Source organism: Dromiciops gliroides, chromosome 3 (assembly GCF_019393635.1).
Source record: "Dromiciops gliroides isolate mDroGli1 chromosome 3, mDroGli1.pri, whole genome shotgun sequence".
In the NCBI taxonomy this organism is placed as follows: domain Eukaryota; kingdom Metazoa; phylum Chordata; class Mammalia; order Microbiotheria; family Microbiotheriidae; genus Dromiciops; species Dromiciops gliroides.
Window position 1 is genome coordinate 342236344 of NC_057863.1, and position 22834 is coordinate 342259177.

The 22834-nt window shown below is 41.4% G+C and overlaps 1 protein-coding gene across 1 annotated transcript in view; it reads right to left on the reverse strand.

Annotated features, from left to right (window-relative positions):
* The window catches only part of KY (kyphoscoliosis peptidase), a 97343-nt gene extending 85469 nt beyond the window's left edge, over window positions 1-11874 (reverse strand). The window contains exons 1-2 of the mRNA XM_043996662.1: window positions 11554-11874; window positions 3996-4058 (exon numbers count right to left, since the gene is read on the reverse strand). Of these exons, the coding sequence (XP_043852597.1) occupies window positions 3996-4058; window positions 11554-11677 (187 nt within the window). The 5' untranslated portion in view covers window positions 11678-11874. The remainder of the gene's footprint in view (window positions 1-3995; window positions 4059-11553) is intronic.
* Between the last annotated feature and the right edge of the window lie 10960 nt (window positions 11875-22834).

The following is a 22834-nucleotide window of genomic DNA, read 5'->3' on the forward strand; positions in this document are numbered from 1 at the left end:
ATTTCTACTTCTCTTTTTACTATACTCAGCTGGTTCCTTAGGCCTAGAGATTTAGCATCCTCTAGCAGCATCTCATTTTCCCTCATTTGGGGCCAAAGCCAAACCTAGAGCAGGGACTTGGCATCAAAGCAGCCTTGTTCCAGTGGCCTCCATGTCTTCTCCCCCCAATTCTCTTTAAGATTAACCACTGCCCCTGAGTCTCAGGCCAACTCAATAAAACACTGTGCTCAGTGGGAATCCTTGGTCTTCAAATTCTAAGGCCTGAAGACAGGAAGGCTGAGCTTCTGCATAGGACAGCTGGTTGTCTCCCCCTCAACCCCCCCGGGAGTTGGAAGGGAGGGGTGAGGAAACTGGATCCTGGGGAAGGGAATCCTCGAGGAGGAGGATTGGCTGGCACCGATGGGCGATTGATATTTATAGACATGACTGTACAGTTGATTTCCATATGTAACAACAGAGCCGTACAGTGCTGCTAGGTAGAGTTCACTGAGAGACTAGGGAAGCAGCGAATAGAAACACAGGGGAATACACGGCCAGGAAAGTGGGCACCGCTCCATCCTGAGCACAGCCGGTTGGGTGACAGTGTTGCCAGGCTGGGTTTCTCAACAATTTGGTATATTTGTTCTGCCTTTAGAAATTATACAGGGTACAAAATGAAATCACAACAAGCAGAGAAGAAATTTTTTAAATGGCCAAAATCTATATCCAATTATTTGCCAGCAAAACTGAAAATTTAAAAGGATTAGAAAATTATCTACTAAAATATAAAAGACCTAGATGACTAGAACACCAAATAAAGATATTAAATAACCCAATTTCAGAAAAAGAAATTGAAGTAGCTGGAACAAAACTATCAAGGGGAGAAGACACCCTGCTCCAGATGGATTTAAGGGAGAATTCCATTACACTTTTAAAGACCAATTAATACCTATATTATACAAATTGTTCCCAAAGAATTTAGGAATTTCTTTTTTTTTGGCCAGACTCCTTTTATGAGACAAATATAGTCCTAGAACCCAAACCAGAGGAGCATAAAGCAAAGAATTGGAAGTCTAGGCTAATGTCATTCATAAATATCATTTCAAAAATTTTAAACAAAATCCTAGCTTTAAAAAAATTATATATGATAATAGTTGGCTTACTTCCCCCTGTCCCCAATTTTGGACATTGGCATAATCATTCCATTGTTAGATATACCTCAACACACCTCAAACTATTGTCTGAAACTATAGCAGTGGTTATCAAAGTGTGGTCTGTGGACCCTTGGTGTCCCTGAGACCCTTTCAAGGGCTCCTCATGGTCAAAACTATTTTCATAATCATACTAAGACACTGTCCACTAAAATGCTCCTCCCTTTTCCTTCTACTTATTTGTGTGAGGCCAAATTTTCTTCATAGACTTCAACTAAAATAATATATCACAACAGATGGAGTGCAGAAGAAGATAGGTGAACCCAACTCTCTTCTATTAAGCCATATATGAATGAAATTTGTAAAAATATGTAAAACAATGCTACTTATCCTTCTTGAAGGCTAGCTATATTTTATTCCCCAGTAGACTATAAACTCCATGAGGGCTGGGACTGTGTTTTTGTATCTTTTTTTTTTTGCTTTGGACAATAGGTATTTTTAAACATTTTATTTATAACAGGTAATGGATTTATCATTGTTATTTTAAGAGAATAAATATTTTAAAATTTTATCAGTTTTAATTTTCAATGCAGTAAATATCAATAGAGATAACGCACACAAACAAAAACTCTTGGGGGCCTCAATAATTTTTAAGAGTGTCAAGGAATTCTGATACCAAAAATTGAAGAACAATGTCCTACAGGGTACACTTAAATTTCATAAAATTAACCTGCTTAAATAAAAACAGGACAAGAAATAGAGAGACCTGAACTAGAATGGCATATTGACTGTTTGTCAAGCATGTTATCATGGTGGTCACAATCACTGAGGGTCTCAGTTTCCTTATATATAAAATAGAAAGAGTAATACTTGAACTATCTGCCTCACAGGATTGGTGTAAAGAAAGTGTTATGAATTATAAAGTAATGGAGAAATGGCAACTCTTGCTTCTTTCTAAAACTCACTTCAATTCTTTGTTCCTTGTTTTTCTCATTGTTCTAAGGGGACCTCTTGGGATTGTTGGGAGGATACAAATGAGACATGATACCTGAAAGGTCTTTAAAAAAATAATCTTCATTCTAGAAATGGTGGCCTGTGTTTCATAGGCACTAAATAAATAAGTGCTAAATAAATGAAAAAGGAAAGGAATGATAGATGAGACTGTATTTCCAAATAAGTACACCAACAGAAGAGACTAGCTTACCACTTTCCCAGTTCACCATCTCCCCAGGGCATATATGGAGTAAAAGCAAAAGTCAGCAGTTTTCACCTAGCTTCTAGTCATGACTTGGCTAGAAAGCTATTAGATTAACCTGAGAGAACTCAGGCACAGGCTCATAGATTTCGAGTTGGAAGGAATCTAAAGGTCATGGAGACCAAGCCTTCCATTTTCTAGATAAGGAAAAGTGAAGCCCAGAGAAGTAACTTGCCCAAGGTCACACAGGTATCAGGACACTGACTCCAGATGTAGCGGTCTTTCTACTGGACCTCTTGGCAACAGATAAAGAAGAATTGGAATTTAAAAATTTGAAAATGTTCCATCAGGGCTGGCCCGATGCTGGCACTGGCTTTCACCACTTTAGAATCTTAGTACTGGGCTTCGGTTAGATGGAAAAGACTTAGGAACATGGTAGAAGACAGTAAATCTTTCCACAGCTAACAGCACTTTGGAACCTGTCTGAAAAAGGTATCCTGTGCGTGATAACAGAGAAGTTGTGTACCCTCATGGACAAGAATCTTTGGCTCACCCACAGAATCTCTGTTACTGATTGAGAGAGGAAAAAAGTGGTCTGTCTCCACAGGCCAGTCCTGGTTCTTTGTTTAAAAATATAATCGGATTCCAAGATGGGGAGATCAATGGTGGTCAAAGCAACCTCAGAGATTGTCTTGTCCACCCTCTTTGCTTTACAAATGAGGAACATGAGGGCACAATTGCTTGCCCAAGATCACACAGGTCTGCAGTAGCAAAGCAGGATTCTAACCTATGTCTTTGGTTACCAAAGCAGCCCAGGCCCTGGCCCCTTTGAGTTGGCTTATAGATTCCCATCTTCAGAGAGATTACTCTTGGACTGGAAGTGAAGGAAGTAATGGGTTGCAACTAGATTGAATGGTTACATGGATTGAATCACAGAATGGAAGGCTTCAGAATCTTTCCCAGACTAACACTTTATCATGTTCTTTGCTCCCAGATCATTGTGGAATCACAGAATTCTTGGCCTGTCTCTGTAGGTAATTTTGTCTAAAACCTAAACATAATCAGGTTTCATGGAGGAGACCATTTTAAGGCAGAAAATCCTTCCTGGCAGCCCAATCCATTTGGCTTGCCTTCTTTAGCTCCAGGGAGCTGAAAAAGACCTCGGAGATCATTTAGTCCAGTCTCTGGACACTCCATGCTGCAGGAGGAACAATGTCATCCTGACCTTGTGTCACAGATAGAACAACATTTGGGGCCGATGTTTACTTCAGAACCCGTCTGCAAGACTGGTACAACTGTAGTTGCTCTCATTCCTTTTCTTTTCTTTTTTTCTTTTTTTTTGGGTCAGGCAATTGGGGTTAAGTGACTTGCCCAGGGTCACACAGCTAGTAAGTGTTAAGTGTCTGCGGCTGGATTTGAACTCAGGTCTTCCTGATTCCAGGACCGGTGTTCTATCCACTGCGCCACCTAGCTGCCCCTCTCATTCCTTTTCAGGAAGACTGAATTCCCAGTGATTTAATAGAAAGTAAGAAAATAAAAAAGGTGAATGAGATTGGGGTTTCAGTTTCCTCATATGTAAAATGAAGGATTAGACCATGTTGATCTATTGCTCAGGCTCCTTCCAGCTCTAACATTCCATTACCTCCCATGACCTCTTCCCAGATATTTACCTCGAAGGTCATTTCCTTCAAATTTCTGCCGTCTTCGGTTTCCATTTCCGATTCCCTGGAAGCCTGTGAAACAATGAGTTGGCATGAAACATGCCAAAGCAGTTAGATTTTTAGTTTAAAAAAAATTCAGAGTTTTAAAAATCACTAAAGTATTGTGATCTTTAATTAAAAAAATCTTTAAACATTTTTATTTAAAATTTTGAGTTCCAAATCTCTTTTCCTCCCTCCCTCCTTCCCTCTTCCCCCTCCCTGAGGCCATAAGCAATCATATATAAGTTATACATGTGCAATTATGTAAAACATTTCCATATTATGAACTTAACTTTAAACAATAACAAATGCAAGTAAGTTTACATTTACAACTAAGTTTAGAAAGGACTTTAAATCCACAGGTATCTCTAACATATCCCTTATATTTGCCAGTTGTATTCCTTTCCATTGCCTTATTTGTCCACCGGCACCTGTATCACTTGTATATTTTCTCATCTATTGTCATAGTAGATATGTATGTTGATTTGATTCCAGTATTTTCTTGTCACACTACTTCATTCATTTTTTCATTCCTTCATTCAATTTAGTAACTGCCTACTGTGTGTTAGGCACTGGGCAAAGCACTGCCAATACAAAAAGAGGCAAAATACAGTCTCTGCCCTCAAGGAGTTTATAATCTAATGAGTAAGAGAACACGCAAACATATATACAAAGTAAGCTATATACAGGATAAACATGAGATAATTAAATAATGGAATGCACTGGAATTAAGAGTGGCTAAGGAAGGCTTCCTGTAGAAGATGGGATTTGAGTTGGGGCTTAATGGAAGTCAGAGAGATAAGTAGCTAGAGCAGAGGGAGAATGTTCCAGGAAAAAGAGACAATCTCAAAGATCATAGATCTAGAGTTAGAAAGGACTTTGGGGACCACCAATCCTACCCAATCATTTTAGAGATGAAGAAACTGAAGTTTCTTCACTTAATCATGGCGTTTAAGTGACTTTTTCAAGGTGTCACAAGTAATAAGTATCCGAGGAAGGATTTGACCCAGGTTTTCTGACTCTAGAGTCATCAAGCCACGATTGGCCCTTTCTCCTATTGGTAAGTTTTTCCCAGGCCTTGATACCCTGTACCTGGTACTTCTCCACTCCCCTTCCTTTTTCAGCTTCCTTTTATGACTTCTCATTAGAATGCCACCTCCTTGGGGCAGGGACTGTCTATCTTTAAGTTTGTATTTGTATCCTGAAGTACTAAACACAGTGGCTGCCACATATTAGGCACTTAATAAATGCTTGTTGCTCACCTGTATATTTTCAGTAGTTTTCTAGTTGAAGATTTATCTAGGGCAGACAAGTCAAATGCAAAGGAAGACTTTAAACATAAGGATCCCTGCATATTGACCGAGTTTTAAAATATAATGTTATCTGTGCTTTGTTATATTTACATTTTTTGTTAAATATTTCCCAATTACATTTTAATCTGATTCTGACATGTTCCAGAGTGTTCCTGGCCATCTTTGATTTAGGGCACTGTATTCCAGTTGAACAGTGAATAACATCATGGCAGATGAGGAGAGTCAGTCATAAGACTGACTAATGGGTACAATGAAGTCAGGAGGCTTCCTGTAGCTCTTGGGTTTCTCTTCCCTACATAATATGGCTGCTTACCTCTTAAGGAAGGCCTGTGATCTAGACTGCAAGTAAGAAGCACTTTAAAAAATTTTTAATTTTTAAATTTAAATTTTTTTGTAAGAAGCACTTTTGTGAAAGATTTCTTTATTTGACTAACAATTCTTTCTTCCCCTAATTCCTGGATATTTTAATTGAGTGAAAATATCCTGTGGTAGAAAGAGCATTGGAGTAGGAATCTTAGGATTGTAAAGTTTAGGGGGGGAGACCCTGGAGATCACCTGATCCAATCCCTTAGGCAAGTTACAGGAGAAAGAACAAGGGCTTTACATCCAGATGAGCTGGGCTTAAATCTCACCTCTGATGCTCTGTGGTTGTGGCCACGTTACTTAACCTCATTAGGACTCAATTTTTTCACCTGTAAAATGGAGAGAGATGGGGCCTAGATGGGCCCTTGAATTCCCTTCTGATTCTAAATCTGAAGCCCTAGAAGTCTATGGTCCTCTTTGGAGGGGAAGGAAAGGAAGGAAACAAGCATTTATTAAATACCTACTATATGCCATGTGTGTCAAAAACTGTGCTAAACAGTTTTACAAATATTACCTCATTTGATCCTCACAACAACCCTGGGAGGTAATTGCTATTATTATTCCCATTTTACAATTGAGGAAACTGAGTCAGGCAGCAGTTAATTCACTTGCTTAGGTTAGGTTAAGTTACTTAGCAAGTGTCTAAGGACATATTTAAACCCAGGTCCTCCTGATTCCAGACTCAGCACCCTATGCAACAGGGTAGGGATATGTTTTTGGTGTGTTTTTGCGTGTGATGTATTCTGTCAAATTACAAGGTTAGTCTAGCAGAATGGAGAGAGATCAGTCTGGAAACAGAGACCTCAATTCACATCCCTCCTCCTAAATATACTGGCTGTGTGAGCAGGTCTCAGCACCGTGGACTATACTTGCAGAAGAGGTAACTGGAAGAGGTAGTTTCCTCATTTGGGAATTCCCTGTATTGATGAAATGACAGCTTCAAGTCCAAATCCCTAGATTAGATGATCTCTAAGGTGCCTTCTGTTGAATCCCTCTGACCAAGAGTTAACTTGAGAGGGACCTTCAGACAGACTTTCATCAGAGCCCAAGACACCAGGCCTTTCATCCCCAACACCCTACCCAGGGCCTGCACCTGAGACACCAGAACACAGTAGGACCCAAAAACATGCTCCAAATGCTGGGCATCTTCATATCACGTCACCACCTCCTCCTTTTCAGTCATGCCCCTGAAGAGTCACTCACTGGTGTTTACTGACCCAGATGCCTGATCTGATCTCCCTTCTTTTCTGGTATTTGAAAGAAAACAAATAACCTCTGCCCTCATCATCACAAAACCCTTGAGGGTCAGAGATGCAATCAAATGGTACATTCCAGTACTATCTTTAGCAAACTTCCACTTCACCCTTTCCCAGTTCTTTTGAGTCGGAGTAGTATGCTACTTTGGAAAAAATTCTCTTCTCTTGCAATTACTTTCTGCTTCCCCAGCCACTTCAGACTATCTTTCCTGAACCCTTTGGAAACCCTGTTCTATTATTAACAAATTTCCTTTTGTATGAAACTTCTTCTCACAGTCTTTCCATCTTTTCATACTCATGGAAACTTGGCTTCCCCAGAAGACACTGTATCTCTGGCTACACTCTCTAGCATTGGGTTCACCACCTCTCAAGCCCCCTGGGCACACTGAGAGACACAGGGAATCATCATATTCCTTTCTGCTTCTTCCAGTCTCTCCATGTGCTATCATCATACAGTAACCACTCCTTTTCAGTCCAATCTATTCATAATATCACACAATCTAGATCCTTGTCATAATCATCTGCAGGCCTTCTGGTCATCTTCCTTCATTTTCAGGAATTTCGTAGCTAGCTCACAGTTTTCCCTTCATCCTCAAGTCCTTCACTCATTCTTAGGAATTTCAGTATGCACACTGATGTCCTCTCAAATACCCTAATCTCAAAGTTCACCAACATTTTTAATTCCCATGATCCAGACTTTTATTCCATGTGTGGTGGTCATACCTTCACCTCACACCTATAATACCACAGAGTTCTATGTCCATGATCCCGAACTCTAATTTTTCTCTCCAATATAACTTCTGATACTTCATCTCTCCTGCTTTCATCTGATGTCTTGATATTCCTGTTAAATAGTTCAACTACATATACTCTGTTCCCTACCCTTGAATCTCCTGCTTCCTTGTCCCATCACCACTCACACCTTGCCAAAACCTAACCCTGTGTCATCCTCACCACCTGTCTTACCTACTGCTGTCTCATCTACTCATTGGAGTCTATCACAAATTTATGTGCCCTCAGTGATATATGACAATTCTTTCTTAGGCTAATGTGTATACATGCAAAACAAATACAAGTTTATTGAGGGGGTGGTGGGTCAGAATGTGGTCTTTAACCTAACCTTTATATATGTTTAGGACTGGAGTAAATGTATAGAGTGTGTGTGTGTGTGTGTCTGTGTGTCTGTGTGTCTGTGTGTGTATAATTCAACAAGGGAATTAGCTCTTCAAGAGAAGTTAAATTAGGAAAGAATGGGGGGAGTTTCACTCATTAAACCATCTGGAAGATTCTAGAAGGGGCATCACATTGGAATGCCATGGAGGAAAATGGCAAGAGATTTACATGGCCTAACAGGTTGAATAATCCTGTTTGGAATCAAGTTGCCTTCATTTTTCCCATGTTGCCTTGCCCTGACCACTCTTATCCCCATCGCCTTTTTGAAAATCTAAACCCATTATGTCTCCATTACATAAGAGTTGGGCAGTCACCTTTCCCTCAATCCTCCAACATCTGGATAGATAAAATGCCTTGGTGTTCTCTGCTATGGAGTCCAGTCATATCTGAGTAGGTCAGCCTGAGGGCCTAATTCCTCATTCTGGCTCCCTGGAGAAAGGATGCAGAATGAAAAGGGGATTTTCCAACAGTAGGGTCACTTTCTCTACCAAAGAGCTAAGGAAAATAGAAAGGAAGAATTTTTGTTTCTTTCTGATCTCTCCGTATTCATTTAGGCCCCTTAATGCTTTCTCATAACATGTTGGATGTGTTCAGTGCTTTCTCTCCATGGAGTATCTGGGCTCTTGCATAGAACTACAACTCAATGGTTTTGATTGAGCTGATACACCTGTTTAATTAAATGATGGATCTGACCAATTCCCCTCCTACCCCCATATACATAAGCACTGAATTGAGTAATTGTTTGCAATGCCAATAGCCACTTATTTCTGATATGGTCAAGGGGGGCATTTGAATGGAAAAGAATTTCCATTTTTCTTTTAAGTCACAAGATGATTTTAGAATCCACCAGTAAAACATTTGAAGAAAGAATTTTCTTTTAAAAAAAGCTTAAGCAGAAAGAATATTTATTTTTGAGCTTCAGTCTCTGCTTGGATTTCTCCAAGATCATACTGAGGTGCATGAATTGTAAGATTAGGAGAAACACAGGTGGATTTGTGAATAGTCTATTCAGTCTATTTTCAGGCAATTGTAAAGTTAAACTACTGTTACTTCTGAAGGCAGTCATTATGGGAGGGGGGGTCTTTATTCTGTCACCTACTTTTATTAATGCTAGAACTCCCAGAACAGAAATAAATATATAGCAGTACACACACACACACACACACACACACACACACACACACACACACCCAATGCCAGGTATAAATGAGGTGATGCAGGTAGACATTCACCAAAGACCACCAACACCCTGATCTGGCCACTTAGGTTCTGAAAGGCTATTAGGAGAACCCTATATTAGGGGATTATACCACACATCTCAATGACAGAGAATTGAGAGACAGAATGGACAAAGTGTCATTTCTTAATCAGGATCCTATTACCTCTGCTAATTGCCTAATTATTTTAACCCAAAGCTTCCAAGCTCTCTCTCTCTAGTTTAGTACTGTCCCTCCCACCTAGAGAATCTCAGAGAATTGCCTTTGGCCCCCATGTCCCTTCTGAGTCCAGGACACCTGTCGGTATTCCCAGAACTCCTGAATCTATTTATTTTCCTTGCCTGTGTGCAGTGTCTAGGCTAGCTCTCAGGAGGCTTTCAGAGCCTCTCCAGCTGTAATTGACAGGGACAAAGACATCTTCAGCACCACCACTTCAGGTGGGTAGGTAGGAGGTGGAAATTAAATGGGTTCAAGAGCTCTGGGGACCGAATCAAAGCCAGAGGCAGAGCATAGCAGCAGAAAATATAAACAGCTTTTGGGTAGGAGGCTAAAAGGAAGTTACACAACGCATTTCACAGAACTTCCATTAGGCCTGGTTCCCTTAGAATTCAAGCTTATTCAGGTGGATACCCACTTATCATTAATAGTTTTCTTGTTGATGAAATAGTCTATTTGTTGATAACTAATGGCCCTCAAATGCTTAACAATGGGTGTCTTTTCTTTAGCGGTAGCAGCAGCATCAGTTCAAGTGAATAACAAGCAGTATTAATCTCTTACTATGTGCCATGCACTATGCTAAGGGATGGAAATGTGAAGACTCATTATCAATGAATACCACCCCCCATATATAAAACACACACACACACACACACACACACACACACACACACACACACATGCTCATATATTATGCCAGGTATGCTGCCCAAACAAAAGGAGCAATCCCTAAACTTCTTCTAGAACAGCTTTGTAAGTAAGCCCAAGTCTTTGTTTCGTCCTCTCCTCAAACCACTGCTCCCCCAAATGAAGCCTTCAGGATGGAAAGCAAACTAGGGCATTGTATTTGGGAATCAGGGGTCTTGTATTCTAGTCCTGCCTTGGCCACTGACCACTTAGGATCACTTCAATTCTCTGGGCCTCAGTTTCCTCATCTGTACAATCAGGGAGTTTAACCAGATGATTCCCAGAGTTGCCCAAGCTTTAATATTCTATGATTTTATTCCTCTTCTGATATAATAACATGGTAGAACCTTCAAATCAAAGCAGTTTGTCGTCTTATTTTCCTCTCTCCTAGAAACACCCCTTCCAATGTAAGACAGCGGTTTCATCTCTAGGGAAACTGAGGCACCAAGAAGGTTATCTCCTTAGGCCACAAGGTCAATCTTTGGCAAGATTGTATTTATTGTAACCTAAATTTCTGCCTAGTGCAGAAAGCTGGGCCCAGAGCTACATAAAGTTGCTTTCTGGGTTCTCATAAACTTTGCCTGGCAAAGGGACTGGGCAAATGAGAACCCAGGCTGTCTTTACCTTGGGCATCTTTACACCTGCCTCTATGATCAGCAGGATTGATAGAAGGCTATCGGGGAGATCTTATTGTTCTTGTTGATAGAGCAGAGATGAGGGCAGGGAAATGAACTTCTCCGAGTCCCCCTTCGGATCAAGCCCCTCCAGTGACTGCAGCAGCTCAGGATCCTGGATTTCCTTTCCCAGCTAGCTTTCTTGAGGCTAAACAAAGTTCAGGCAACCATAGCAAGAGAGACTGACTTAACATTCTTCCCCACTGATTTCCCATCCGGGAGCTGCGTCTGGTTGGAGCACTGGTCTGAATTGGACTCTGCACTCAGTCCCAGGACAGCCTGGGCTTGCAGAAATCTATCTAGATACAGGTGGGAAACGAAGTAACGATTTTAGGAGGCCGCGAAATCCGGTGGAGGAGATCGGTTGCCACTATGTAACAGTAGGGACTTTGACGCTCCCCCATTTCTGGCGGGGAGCAAGGAGCGGACCCCGCTTCGGACTTCTGCCCTAGAGCCGTCCCCCTGCGCCCCTGCGCCCCTGCTCCCTGTCCCGTGCAATTGCTCCGCGTCCTGCAGGCGCGGACACCCACCCCGGGACCGGGCACCCTAGAGAGACCGACCGTAGGGGGCACCTTCCCCGCCCCTTTCCGGACTCCGGGACTAGCAATGCTTGCTTGCTTGTTTGTTACCTCGGCTTTGCAGGGAAGCGGTAGGATCCGTCTGTCTGTCCCTCTGCACACTCCGTTTCTTCTCGGGGTGAACTATAAGGAGCATATCTATGGTTATTTCACAGTTTTCCTTTTTCAACTCCATGGCACCTGTTAGCTGTGCGCATTGGCCCTCACTGCCCGCCCCACACGCAGCTGCAGCAGTGGCGGCCGCCGGCTGTCGTCCCCGATGCGGCGTCTTGCGGCGAATGACACTGTTTATTTTCCTCCCTTTGAGCTGAGAGCTCCCCCTCACTCAAAACGAACACACAAACAGCATTTCGCTGACTCTGCCAAACACGCCATTAGTGCCCAGGAGAGATCTACCCTAATGAAGAGGTTATAAGTCACCTTTGAAAGGAAATCCCGGCGCGGATCCATTACCCACGGTGGAGGAAGGAGAGCACTTGGAAAGAAGGGTTCTAGTTTCACGAGGGCCTCTCCCTCTGTCCCTCCACCCCCTCCTTTCCCCCTCTCTTCCCCCATGTTCTCTTTGCCTTCCTGCCCTTTCCATTTTGACCACTTGCCTTCTGTATTAATACTTTTCTCAGAACTAGTTTAGGCTTGGCTGGCTTTTCTTTGGAAGCTTCGAAGTTTCCTTATTGCAGAGAGAAGGAAGATTTTCCTCCTCCCTGCTCCGAGGTCTGGTTCCATGTGGAAATCTTACAATTTAAGCAAAAAAAAAAAATTAATAAGAAAAAAAGGTATAAAAAGAGGAGCAACAGAGCTCATCAGAATAGCTGCAAGAAATGGGACAGTGGTCAGTCATTTCCCCTTTGCACCCTCATATAGCCCAGCCCCTCTCATTTGTATCCAAATATAATGTATATTTACATTTATGTACCATATATATGGATCTAAACATACACGCATATATATAGCTCCTCTCATATGTATATGTGTATTTGGATACATGCTTAAATCCATATATATATATCCAAATACATGCACACATATATGTTTACACATATATACTTATGAGAAGGGCTAAATACACATATATATATATATACACATATTAATGCTACTGCAGAAGAGTGGTAAATAAAGTGGGTTGCAGGGGTTGGGGAGGGAGGAAGAGAGAGAGATTGAGAGACACACAGGGAGAGATCTCTATAGGCAATTGATCTTCACACTAGTCAGGTTTAGGTAATAGGATCTCCCGGGTGCTTAACTGACAGTCCACAGTAATGTAGAATGAAAGTCTTGCAAATCCTTTCTCAGTAAAAAGTCTGATCTCCCCTCCATCCCCTCCATACCTATCCCCCTCCCCATCTTCTCTCTCTCACTCTCTCCTGCCTTTCAAATTGGCTAGTCAGGAGACAGAGAAGGAACAGTATGATTTAGCAATTAAGAGGGACCCTATTTAGCTGGCCACTGAGATTTGGAGAAGGCTTGAGCTGAGAAATCCTTTCTAATTTTATCTCAGGCTCCTATCCTGTCACAGAGCTGGTAGCTGCAAGACATTTGGCTGGTGGTCTCTGGGGGAATGTTAACACCTGTGGGTGACAGGCCCTGGCAATGCTATTATATGATTCTACATGCTTAGAAAACTCATTTGTCATGCATAGGATGTATGCCATCTCAACCAGGGGTCCAAGTCTTTGTTTGGGATCACACAGTAAGACTAGCCCCTTAAGAGACATTTGTTCTCACTCTCAGACCTGTTAGCTCCCCCTCATTTTGAGACTGAAGATTCTTCCCCTCACACTCACGACTCCCAAAAATGTCCTATGAATTGTTAAGCCTTCAAACTGACCTTTGATAATATGGGGTCCAGGGCAAGTCCTAGGAGGCTTTATTTGGAAGGCACTGGGAAAGTTGGAATCATGAAAGGGAGTGTCATACTTCCTCTAATAGGGATTGGGGTTGGAACTGAGTTTTCATTGGTATAGGGAACTCCCAAGGGAGCAAACTCCTTCTAGTAATGTAGGTTGGCAGCTTCTCTTCAACTTAGTTTTAGAGAGTTGCTTTGAACATTGAGGTTAAGTGACTTGCCCAAGGTCACACATCAGTATGTATCAGAAATAGGACTTCAACCTAGGTCTTCCTGGATCTGAGGCTACTTTCTATTTGCTGTCATCCTGCCTTTTCTACTTCTAATAATTATGCCAATAATAATAACAATAATAATAAGTATAAGTATAAAGATGAGTTTACAACCACATACTTTTATTGAATTATAAAATGTAGTCATTTTATGCATTCATGTTATAGTGTTCATAAAACATAAAAAGATAATACAGGCTAGGTACCTCTCCCAGGACCACTTCTATCTGAACTCCATCAAACTCAGACAAGAATGAAATAATAATATCTGACATTTATCCACCTGCTCTCCTTCTCCCTCCACCCCCCCCCCCCCTTACAGATCAATGATGGTTGCTGTAGGGCTGACTTAGACTTATGTTCCCTCAGACCTCAGTTCTCCTCCCTAAGCTCCACCTCCTATACTGGCTCCCCAGGTCATGGGTCACTGCTCTCTAGAAGACTTGAGGTCCTGGGTATGTATTGGGCTAGGGGCTGGAAAACAGGGAATTGAATCCATTTTCAAGCATACCTCAGAGATATTTCAGGTTCAGTTCCAGACCAGCACAATAAAACAAATATTCCAATAAAGAGAGTCATGGATTTTTTGGTTTCCCAGTGCATATAAAAGTTATGTTTACACTATACCATAGTCTATTAAGTGTGAAATAGTATTATGTCTAAAAAAAACCATGTCTATACCTTAATTTAAAAATACTTTATTGCTAAAAAATGCTAACCATCATCTGAACCTTCAGCGAGTCATAATCTTTTTGTTAGTGGAGGGACTTGTCTCGATGCTGATGGCTGCTGACCTATCAGGGATCAGTGGGGTGGTAGCTGAAGGTTGGGCTGGCTGTGGCAATTTCTTAAAATAAGACAACAATGGAGTTTCCTGTATCAGTTGAGGCCATTGTAGGGTAATTAATTGGACTAATTTCAATATCATTGTGTCTCAGGGAAGAGGGATCCCTGGGGAGGAAGGGAGAGATGGATAACCACCAGTCAGTAGACCAGTCAGAACATACACATTTATTAAGTTTGCTGTCTTATATGGGAGTGGTTGTTGGCTCCCCCAAATAATTACAATAGTAATATGAAAGATCACTGATTGAAGATCACTATTGCAGATCTAATAATAATGAAAAAGTTTTCAATATTGTGAAAATTGCCAAAATGTGATAGATATTTTTTGAGTACATACTGTTGGAAAAATGATACCAATAGACTTGCTCGAGGCAGGGTGACCACAAACCTTCGATTGTAAAAAAAAATGCAGTATCTTCAAAGCACAATAAAACGAGGCATGCCTGTATTTACAGTGTGGTAAAAGATCACCCTGGGCCTTAGTCCTGCAGTTTTTCTGCCCAGTCCAATGGACTTGACTTAATATTCTCTCTCCTACCACTCCAAGAAGTCAGGGGAGTGTTCTATACTGGAAAAGTAGATGACGAAGTGAGTCTTCTGGGCTCTTTGTCCTCTTCCCTCTTTTTACCTCTTCTTCATTGGCTAGCCCTCTCTCATCCTATCCAGGTGAGCACCCAGACCTCTTTTGCTAGTCATATCTATCCATAGCTATGTTTCACTGGGGTGGGCAACACAGACTTCTCCCTTCTTATTGTTCTTCAATCTAGAAGAGAACCAATGACATCATGGGGAGATATCTTCACTTGCATAAATTGGATTTAAGTGAGGCAGAGTTACACAAAATCATCAGCTTAATTTTCTCCTCCAGTCAGTGAAGACCAGTGGCAAGACAAAAGGCAAGATGATTATTGGTGGCCCAAGATGCAGTGGAGGACCTTGGCCTTTCTAAATTGAGGTCTTTCCCAGTTCTCAATTTGTTTGAGGAAATGTCCATTTAATGATTAGGGGCTAGATAAGAATTGAGACAAAAGATGGCCCGATTTGCTATCGAAAAAATATTAATAGAAGTTTTTGGTCTGAATAGAAAACAATTGGTATTTACATTCATCCTAAGCCATCATCAAACCTAAACAATGAGTTACAGAGGTCCATTGCGCTAGGGGCAGGGGGCGGGAGGAAGTAGGGAAGGGATATTACTGGACATTCTTTGTTGTCTTTCGATCTCACAGAGGACCATGACATTGGGTGGTGATGTCAGGACTTGCAATGAATTAGATTTAAGTGAGAGAGGGCTTGGCAAGGTTACCAACCTTACTCTCTTCTCCAGAGCCATCTTGGTCCAGTATTTAAAGCAATTGGATTTAAGTGACTTGCCGAGGGTCACACAGCTAGTAAGTGTATGAGGTGAGATTTGAACTCAGGTCTTCCCAACTTCAGAGTTAGTGCTCCATCGACTGCACCACTGAACTTCCCCAACACACAGGGAATCCGGCCTGGAGTGAAAACAACAGCTGGTGGGGCTTTGTCCTTGACACATTCAAGGCCTCCTGCATGCTCTGGGTCCAGTGTCTTTGGAAAATCGGGCAACTCCAAAGGCAAGTTGAGGGGATCCCTTAACAGTTCTTAATAATTCAGAGGTGGGGAAATCACAGCTGGAAAAGATCATGCACCATTTCTTGGAATAGGTGGCATTTGAGCTGGGTCCTCAAGGAGAAGAAAGACAATTTTAACAGCTTCTTAAATGTCAATACAAAGGAGTGCAGGACTTTCAGGAAATGAGATTGGGTGGTTCAGAGTTAGGGGATTTTTAGTCTGTTCTCAGCTCTGACATTCTGCCAGCTTTCTGTGTGCCCTTGAACAGGTCACTTCACATCTCTGGAGTTAGTACCCTAATTTCTAAGGTGAAGAGGTTAGACTAGGTGACTTCCCAAGTGCCTTCCTGCTCTAATTACTTACCATTCTATTGTTATGAATTCAGAACTAGATTTACCACTGGATAAGCAGAAGTAAGTGCTCTGAGCCCTATGCTTTTATAGAATGATATATTCTGAACTAGAAAGGATCTTTGTTGTTATTGTTGTTGTTGTTGAGTTGTGTCCTACTCTACTTGACCCCATGGCTTTGGTACATGGAGTTTTCTTTTCTTTTTTTGGAGGCATTCTAGGTTAGGTGACTTGCCCAGAATCACACAGCTAGTAAGTATCTGAAATGATATTTGAACCCAGATCTTTCTGACCCCGGGGCCTGTGCTCTATCCACTGTGCCACCTACCTGCCCCATACATGGGGTTTTCTTGGTAAAGATACTGGGATCGTTTGCCATTTCCTTGTCCAGTATGTCCCTGTTTTACAGATGAGGAACTGAGGCAAACAGAGGTTAAATAACTTGCCCAGAGTCACACAGCTAGTAAGTGTCTGAGGTCAGATTTGAACTCAGATCTTCCTGACTCCAAGCCTTGGTACTCTATCCACTGCACCACCTAGTTACTCCTTGAGGCCATCCAATCTAACCACTTCATTTTATATCCTTATCTAAGGGGCCTTATCCAAGCCCCTTATCCAAGAGGCCAGAATCGGCAGAAATAGGATTTGAACATTTATCTTCTGACTTCAAATTTGTTGAGTTTTCCATTGTATCATGTTGTTCCAGTATAGAAGACTGTCCTTTCAGGAAAGTCTTCCATGATCTTAGATTAGATCTTATATCTTAGCTCTAGTCTGACCTCACCCATGCCCATTTTATAGATGGGGACACTGAGGTCCAGTGGCACTGAATGGATTGTCAAAAGTCCCACAGGTAGTGGAGTTGGGATTTAAACCTGGATACTCTGAATCCAAATCTGGTGCTTTTTCCATTGTCCCATGCAGTTCTGTAGGAGGCTTTTATTAGCCTGGAGGCAGTTTGGCATGGGGGTATGCACAGCCAGTGTTATGTTCTGTACGTTAGAGAAATATACAACAACTACAGCATACGTACACCCCCCAAAGTGTGTTTTCACTTCTGCTTTGTCCCCATTCTAAACGGGCATAAACTGGTTTGATGAGCCAAACTTAGAAGGTCAAGGTCTCCTTCATAATCAGTAGGGAGTTGCGGACCCTCAATGGGAAATAGAGTAAAGGAACTCCACTCTATTTGTTTTGTTATTCCTTTTCCCTCCTCATACAGATTCCTGACAGTGTGAAAAGCACAGCACAGCTATTCCTAGGCGATCTTCTACATTGAAAACCAATTTCCCAAAGGCTGGCCCTGGAGGGATGAGAGGATGACTTTAGAGCAGATAGAGAAGAAATAAAAAAGTGACAAAATGAAGACTCCTAGGAGATGGCAGCCTACAGAGAGAAAGAGAGTGAGTGAAGGAGGGAGAGACGACTGAGAAAAAGTGATGAAAGAGAGTCTCTTGATATGGCCTGTTTCTTCCAGTGACATCACTGAAAAGTACTCATTTAAGGCTAATATCTGCAATGGGGAAGCAAAACTTGCAGCTATAATCAGGAGGAATCTCATAGATTCTCCATTGTCTTTATGTCCTGATTTTGACCTCTACCAGGTCTTTCTCTCCAGGGCATCTCCAAAATAGACAGCTAATCAAAACCTCTTATCTCTGTCCTATGTCTTGTGCATCTTTCTCCAAATCATGTTCTCGTGCAAAATACTGATTAGGGCCAGGAAAAGTGGGGATAGAGAGCTTCTCCCTACCATGATGCACATGCCCATTCCCCCTTTTTGTCTAATGATAGCTCTCCTCAAGCCCCTAATTCCTATAATATCAATGGGAGGGGGAAGATAGTGACTGGTGAACTGAATAGAAATATTGAGATATTAGGAAGAAATGGGACGATTGAGAGAAATAGTATAGATATATAGAATTGAGAGACATAGCATAGAAGAAAGTCTAAGGTTTTTTAATCCTTGCTCTTTCCATTTCTAGGCAATAATAGAAGTGGCTTCTAATTGTGAAGACTTTGGAATGGTTATTTATCTATGGTTTCCTTAGCAGCTCTCCTTCAGAAAATTGGGAAATTCTGAAATAACTCATGTCTTGGCATATGGTTGCTCACCAGCCTAACGGATCTAGACAAGGAATAACCATTTATTTGGGATAGAAATGAATGTAAAGCAACAGAAAATAATCTCAGGCAAGTTTCTGGACTCATGCATAGCTTTATTCTACTTTCTTCCTGGAGAAGTTGCAGTTCAGCTTTGCCTGCAATTTACAGACCTGCTAGGGAAGCCATAGGCAGTTTCAGCAGCCTGATTGTTCTCTGGGTTAGATCATAGTTTGCTTTGACCTCAGGGAAGGGTCAAGTTTCTCTCTAGCTAATCATCTGCTTTCTGGTTGACACCATTTCTAGTACAGATTCTTCTTGGCCTGCTTTCTCTCAGACACTATTTGCAGTTCTCAGTCAGGGTTGCAATTTCCCAACTTTTGCCCATCCAGGACATGTCATCTCCTTGCTTTATGTTAAATCCAATAACAAAAACAAACCAAAACCTATTATTGACACTGTTCAATCTCAAAAGCCCTCACACTTCAGTGGTCACAAACCCAGTTCCATTTTCTCCATCTTTCTTGCTCCCTCCTCTCAGGCCCCTTAATGCAAACAACTTGTGCTGTGGGCAAACATACTTCATAGGAATTGGATTTCCTGTCTTCCTAATGAATATTTGCACTCTGCACATGGTCTTTCTGGGAACTGTCTTCCATACCTTGGTCCTGCCTGATCTGAGCATCCTGGGAAATGTAGGCCTTCTCTTTCCTCCCCTTTTCCATACCTGCTCCAGATGCAACATGGACTTAGAGATGGAAAGGAACTTAGAGGCCTTCTAGATTGCCTCCCTCATTTTAAAGATGAAGAAATTGGAACTTTAAAGAGCTGAAATCACTTGTTAAAAATATCTTCTGATTTCAGAACCATTGCTTTGCTCCACTGTGCCAGACAGTTTGGTAGCCACCTCTTATTAGCCTGAGGGCAGCCTTGTCCAGGAGTCATGATTATGCTTTGTGAGTTGGATTGATATACAAGGAGAGATTCACGCAATATTGATGTTTCAAAACCAATAATAATAGCTTACACTTGTATAGAACTTTCATACTTGCAAAATGCTTTCTTCAGAACAACCCTGTGGGCTGGGTTTTATGTAGTTAGTATAAATATTGTCCCCATTTTTCAGATGAGGAAGCTGAAGCTCATAGTGATAAAGTGACTTACCCAAGGTCATACAACTCCTAAGTGTGAGAGTTAGGACTTAAACCTAGATTTCTCCCAATTCCAGGTCCAATGCTCTTGCTACTTTTCCTTGCTAGCTTTCAAGAGAGTCCAGAAGACTTATTTCTGTGATAAAATAGTATATGTCTATACTGTAAAGATTGTCAACAGTCACTTACAGTCCTGGAGAGTTACCTAGAGGCACTGAGATGTTAATTGCCTTGTCCAGGGTGACACAGCTTGTATGTGAGATGGGACTTGAATCCAGGTCATCCTTATCAGGAAGCTAGACATTGTATCATGCTACCTCTCATGTCTTTTATTAAAGGTTTATTTCATCTCACACAAAGGGAGACATTAACCTCAGAAACTCAGAAGGCCTTGAGGATAAGAAACAAGGGAAGAGGGAATAAGGGTACAATGGGATCATTGTCACCTGAAAGATAATCAATTAATGATTAATTGATAATTAATGATTAATCAATAAGCATTTATTAAACGTTTATTATATGCTAGGCCTTGGGGATACAAAGAAGATTCAAAAACAGTCTTTGCCTTCAAGGAGTTTATCGTCTAATAAGAAAAGCAGAATTTAAAAAAAATCTGACTTTGTATATTGATGCCCAAATCTCCCCATAATTATCTGGGTCAGTCCATAGCTTAGTAACTGTCTAACTAGTGTTCACTATGACTCCAGAGTACTTTCCCTAATGCTCCCATTTATGTAGAAACACTGTGAGAGCTGCAGGGACTGGTATCTTTACTTTTCTTCAGCCCCTACTGGAGGGATCCCTCACAGGTGTGCAGCTCTTGGCAGTCAGTACTTAACTCCCCAGCATGGCTCCTTGATGTTAAAGGGACTTGTTTATTACTATGCTTCTAAAACTCAGTGATAAGCCCAGTTGGAGCCTTTTATACTGCCTGAGTTGCTGCCTGTTGGGTTACCTTTGCTCTTGCCCTCCAGTCTCCTCCTCTGTTAGATCAGAGTTTTAGACCAGGTGAGCTGGGAGGTCTCTTCCAATGTTAACAAGCCATGAGTCTGTTCATATTAGTTTGTACCTATCCTTGGGAAATCTCCCATGGATGTCATTTTGCCTGAGGAGAAGGTGGGAGAACTTTCTGTGAGCCAGCCACCTGCAAAAATGAAGAAATAAATAGACAAATAAATAGAGTCAGCCTCTCAGAGACCCTTTAGAGCAGTAATCTGACTGTGCTTCTCCCCATCACAAAGCAACCTGATGAAACCAAATGAAACAGGACTCTCATGTTTAAAAAAAAGAGAATATCCATCTCTAACTTTAACACTGTTTAATTTTTTAAAAAATGGGGCAATAAGGGTTAAGTGACTTGCCCAGGGTCACTCAGCTAGTGTCAAGTGTCTGAGGCCTGATTTGAACTCAGGCCCTCCTGAATCCAGGGTCGGTGCTTTATCCACTGCGCCACCTAGCTGCCTCCTACACTGTTTAATTTAAACTTGAACCTGGACACTACAATTCTATTCTAATAATAATAATAATAATAATAATAACATATTTATATTATATTTTGAAATTTAAAAAATTGCTATCTCCACATAATTCTAATCATGGGTAAAATCTTATTACCCCCATTTTATAGTTGAGGAAACCAAGGCCCATAAAAATGTGGCAGCTTGCCAAGGGTTACAGCTCTCAGAATAGCACAGTGGAAAGAGGACTGGATTTGGAATCAGAGACTTTTTATTCAAATCTTGACTTTCTACTCACAGTTACCTGTGGGACTTTGGGCATCATCCCTCTGGCCTTCAGTTCCCTCATTTATAAAATGGGGAGGAGGGAGGTAGGATGCTCAGGATTCTAAGGTCCCTTCCACCTTCAGTTCTATGTATCTATGATCTTAAGATCAGAGTCCCAAATAGGAACAAACATTTGTTACTTACTTGTTGTCTACAGAGTACTATGCTGGATATTAGGGAGATGCAAAGACGAATTAAGAGAATGCCCCTTGCCTAATGGCACTAAAATCTAGTATAAATGTCAGGGTGGAGGTGGGGATAAGATTATATATATGTATATATATGTACATATATACATAAACCCTAATTCATAATATTATATAAATGCATTATATAGGTGAAAAACAAAGTACAATTCTTGACATCCATAAAGAGATACTCTTCATGAAGTAGTCTATATAGAAAGAGGGCAGCTAGCTGGTGCTATAGTGCACAGTGTATTGATCCTGGAGTCAGGAAGATTCATCTTCCTGAGTTCAAATCTGGCTTCCGACACTTAATAGCTGGGCGAATCACCTAATCTTGCTTGCCTCAGTTTCCTCATCTGTAAAATGAGATGGAAGAGGAAATGGCAAACCACTCCAGTATCTTTGCCAAGAAAACCCCAAGTGGGGTCATGGAGTTTGACTGAACAACAAAAAAGAGATAAATCTAAAGGAGTGAGGGGCGGCTAGGTGGCACAGTGGATAGAGCACCGGCTCTGGAGTCAGGAGTACCTGAGTTCAAATCCGGCCTCAGACACTTAACATTTACTAGCTGTGTGACCCTGGGTAAGTCACTTAACCCCAATTGCCTCACTAAAAAAAAAAAAACAAAAACAAAACAAAAGATCTAAAGGAGTGATGATTCCCTCAGTTGATTTTGATATGATATTCCTTCCAGACATTAGTAGTCCTTGGTTATTGACACTGAGAATCCCAAGAAAGAGACTGAAAATGGATCACTCTGTGAAAAAATGTATTATTATCTAGCTGCTTTGCTACTACATCCTAAAGAAGCACCATGGAGCCTTTCCAATGGACTTGAAGTTGAATCCTTCTATAGATGTCTCCTATTGCCCTTCCCCATTAGAAGGTGAGCTCCTGGGAAGGAGGGACTGCCTTATTTTTCTGGTTGATGCCCCTGGTTAAGAACCTCTGAGACCAACCCTCTCATCTTACAGATGAAGAAACCGAGCTCTAGGAAGGTTAAGAGACTCATCCAAGGTCACACATGTAGTAAGTGTCAGAGGCAAGATTTAAACCCAAGTCCTCTGAATCTCAAACAAGTGCTCTTTCCATAGTGCCATACTATAGATATCTTTGGAAAGTAGAATGAGTAATTAAAGGCAGCCAGAAGTTAGAAGGCAGTATTGAGTCAGTGCATCAGTAAAATGTGGGGGACTGTT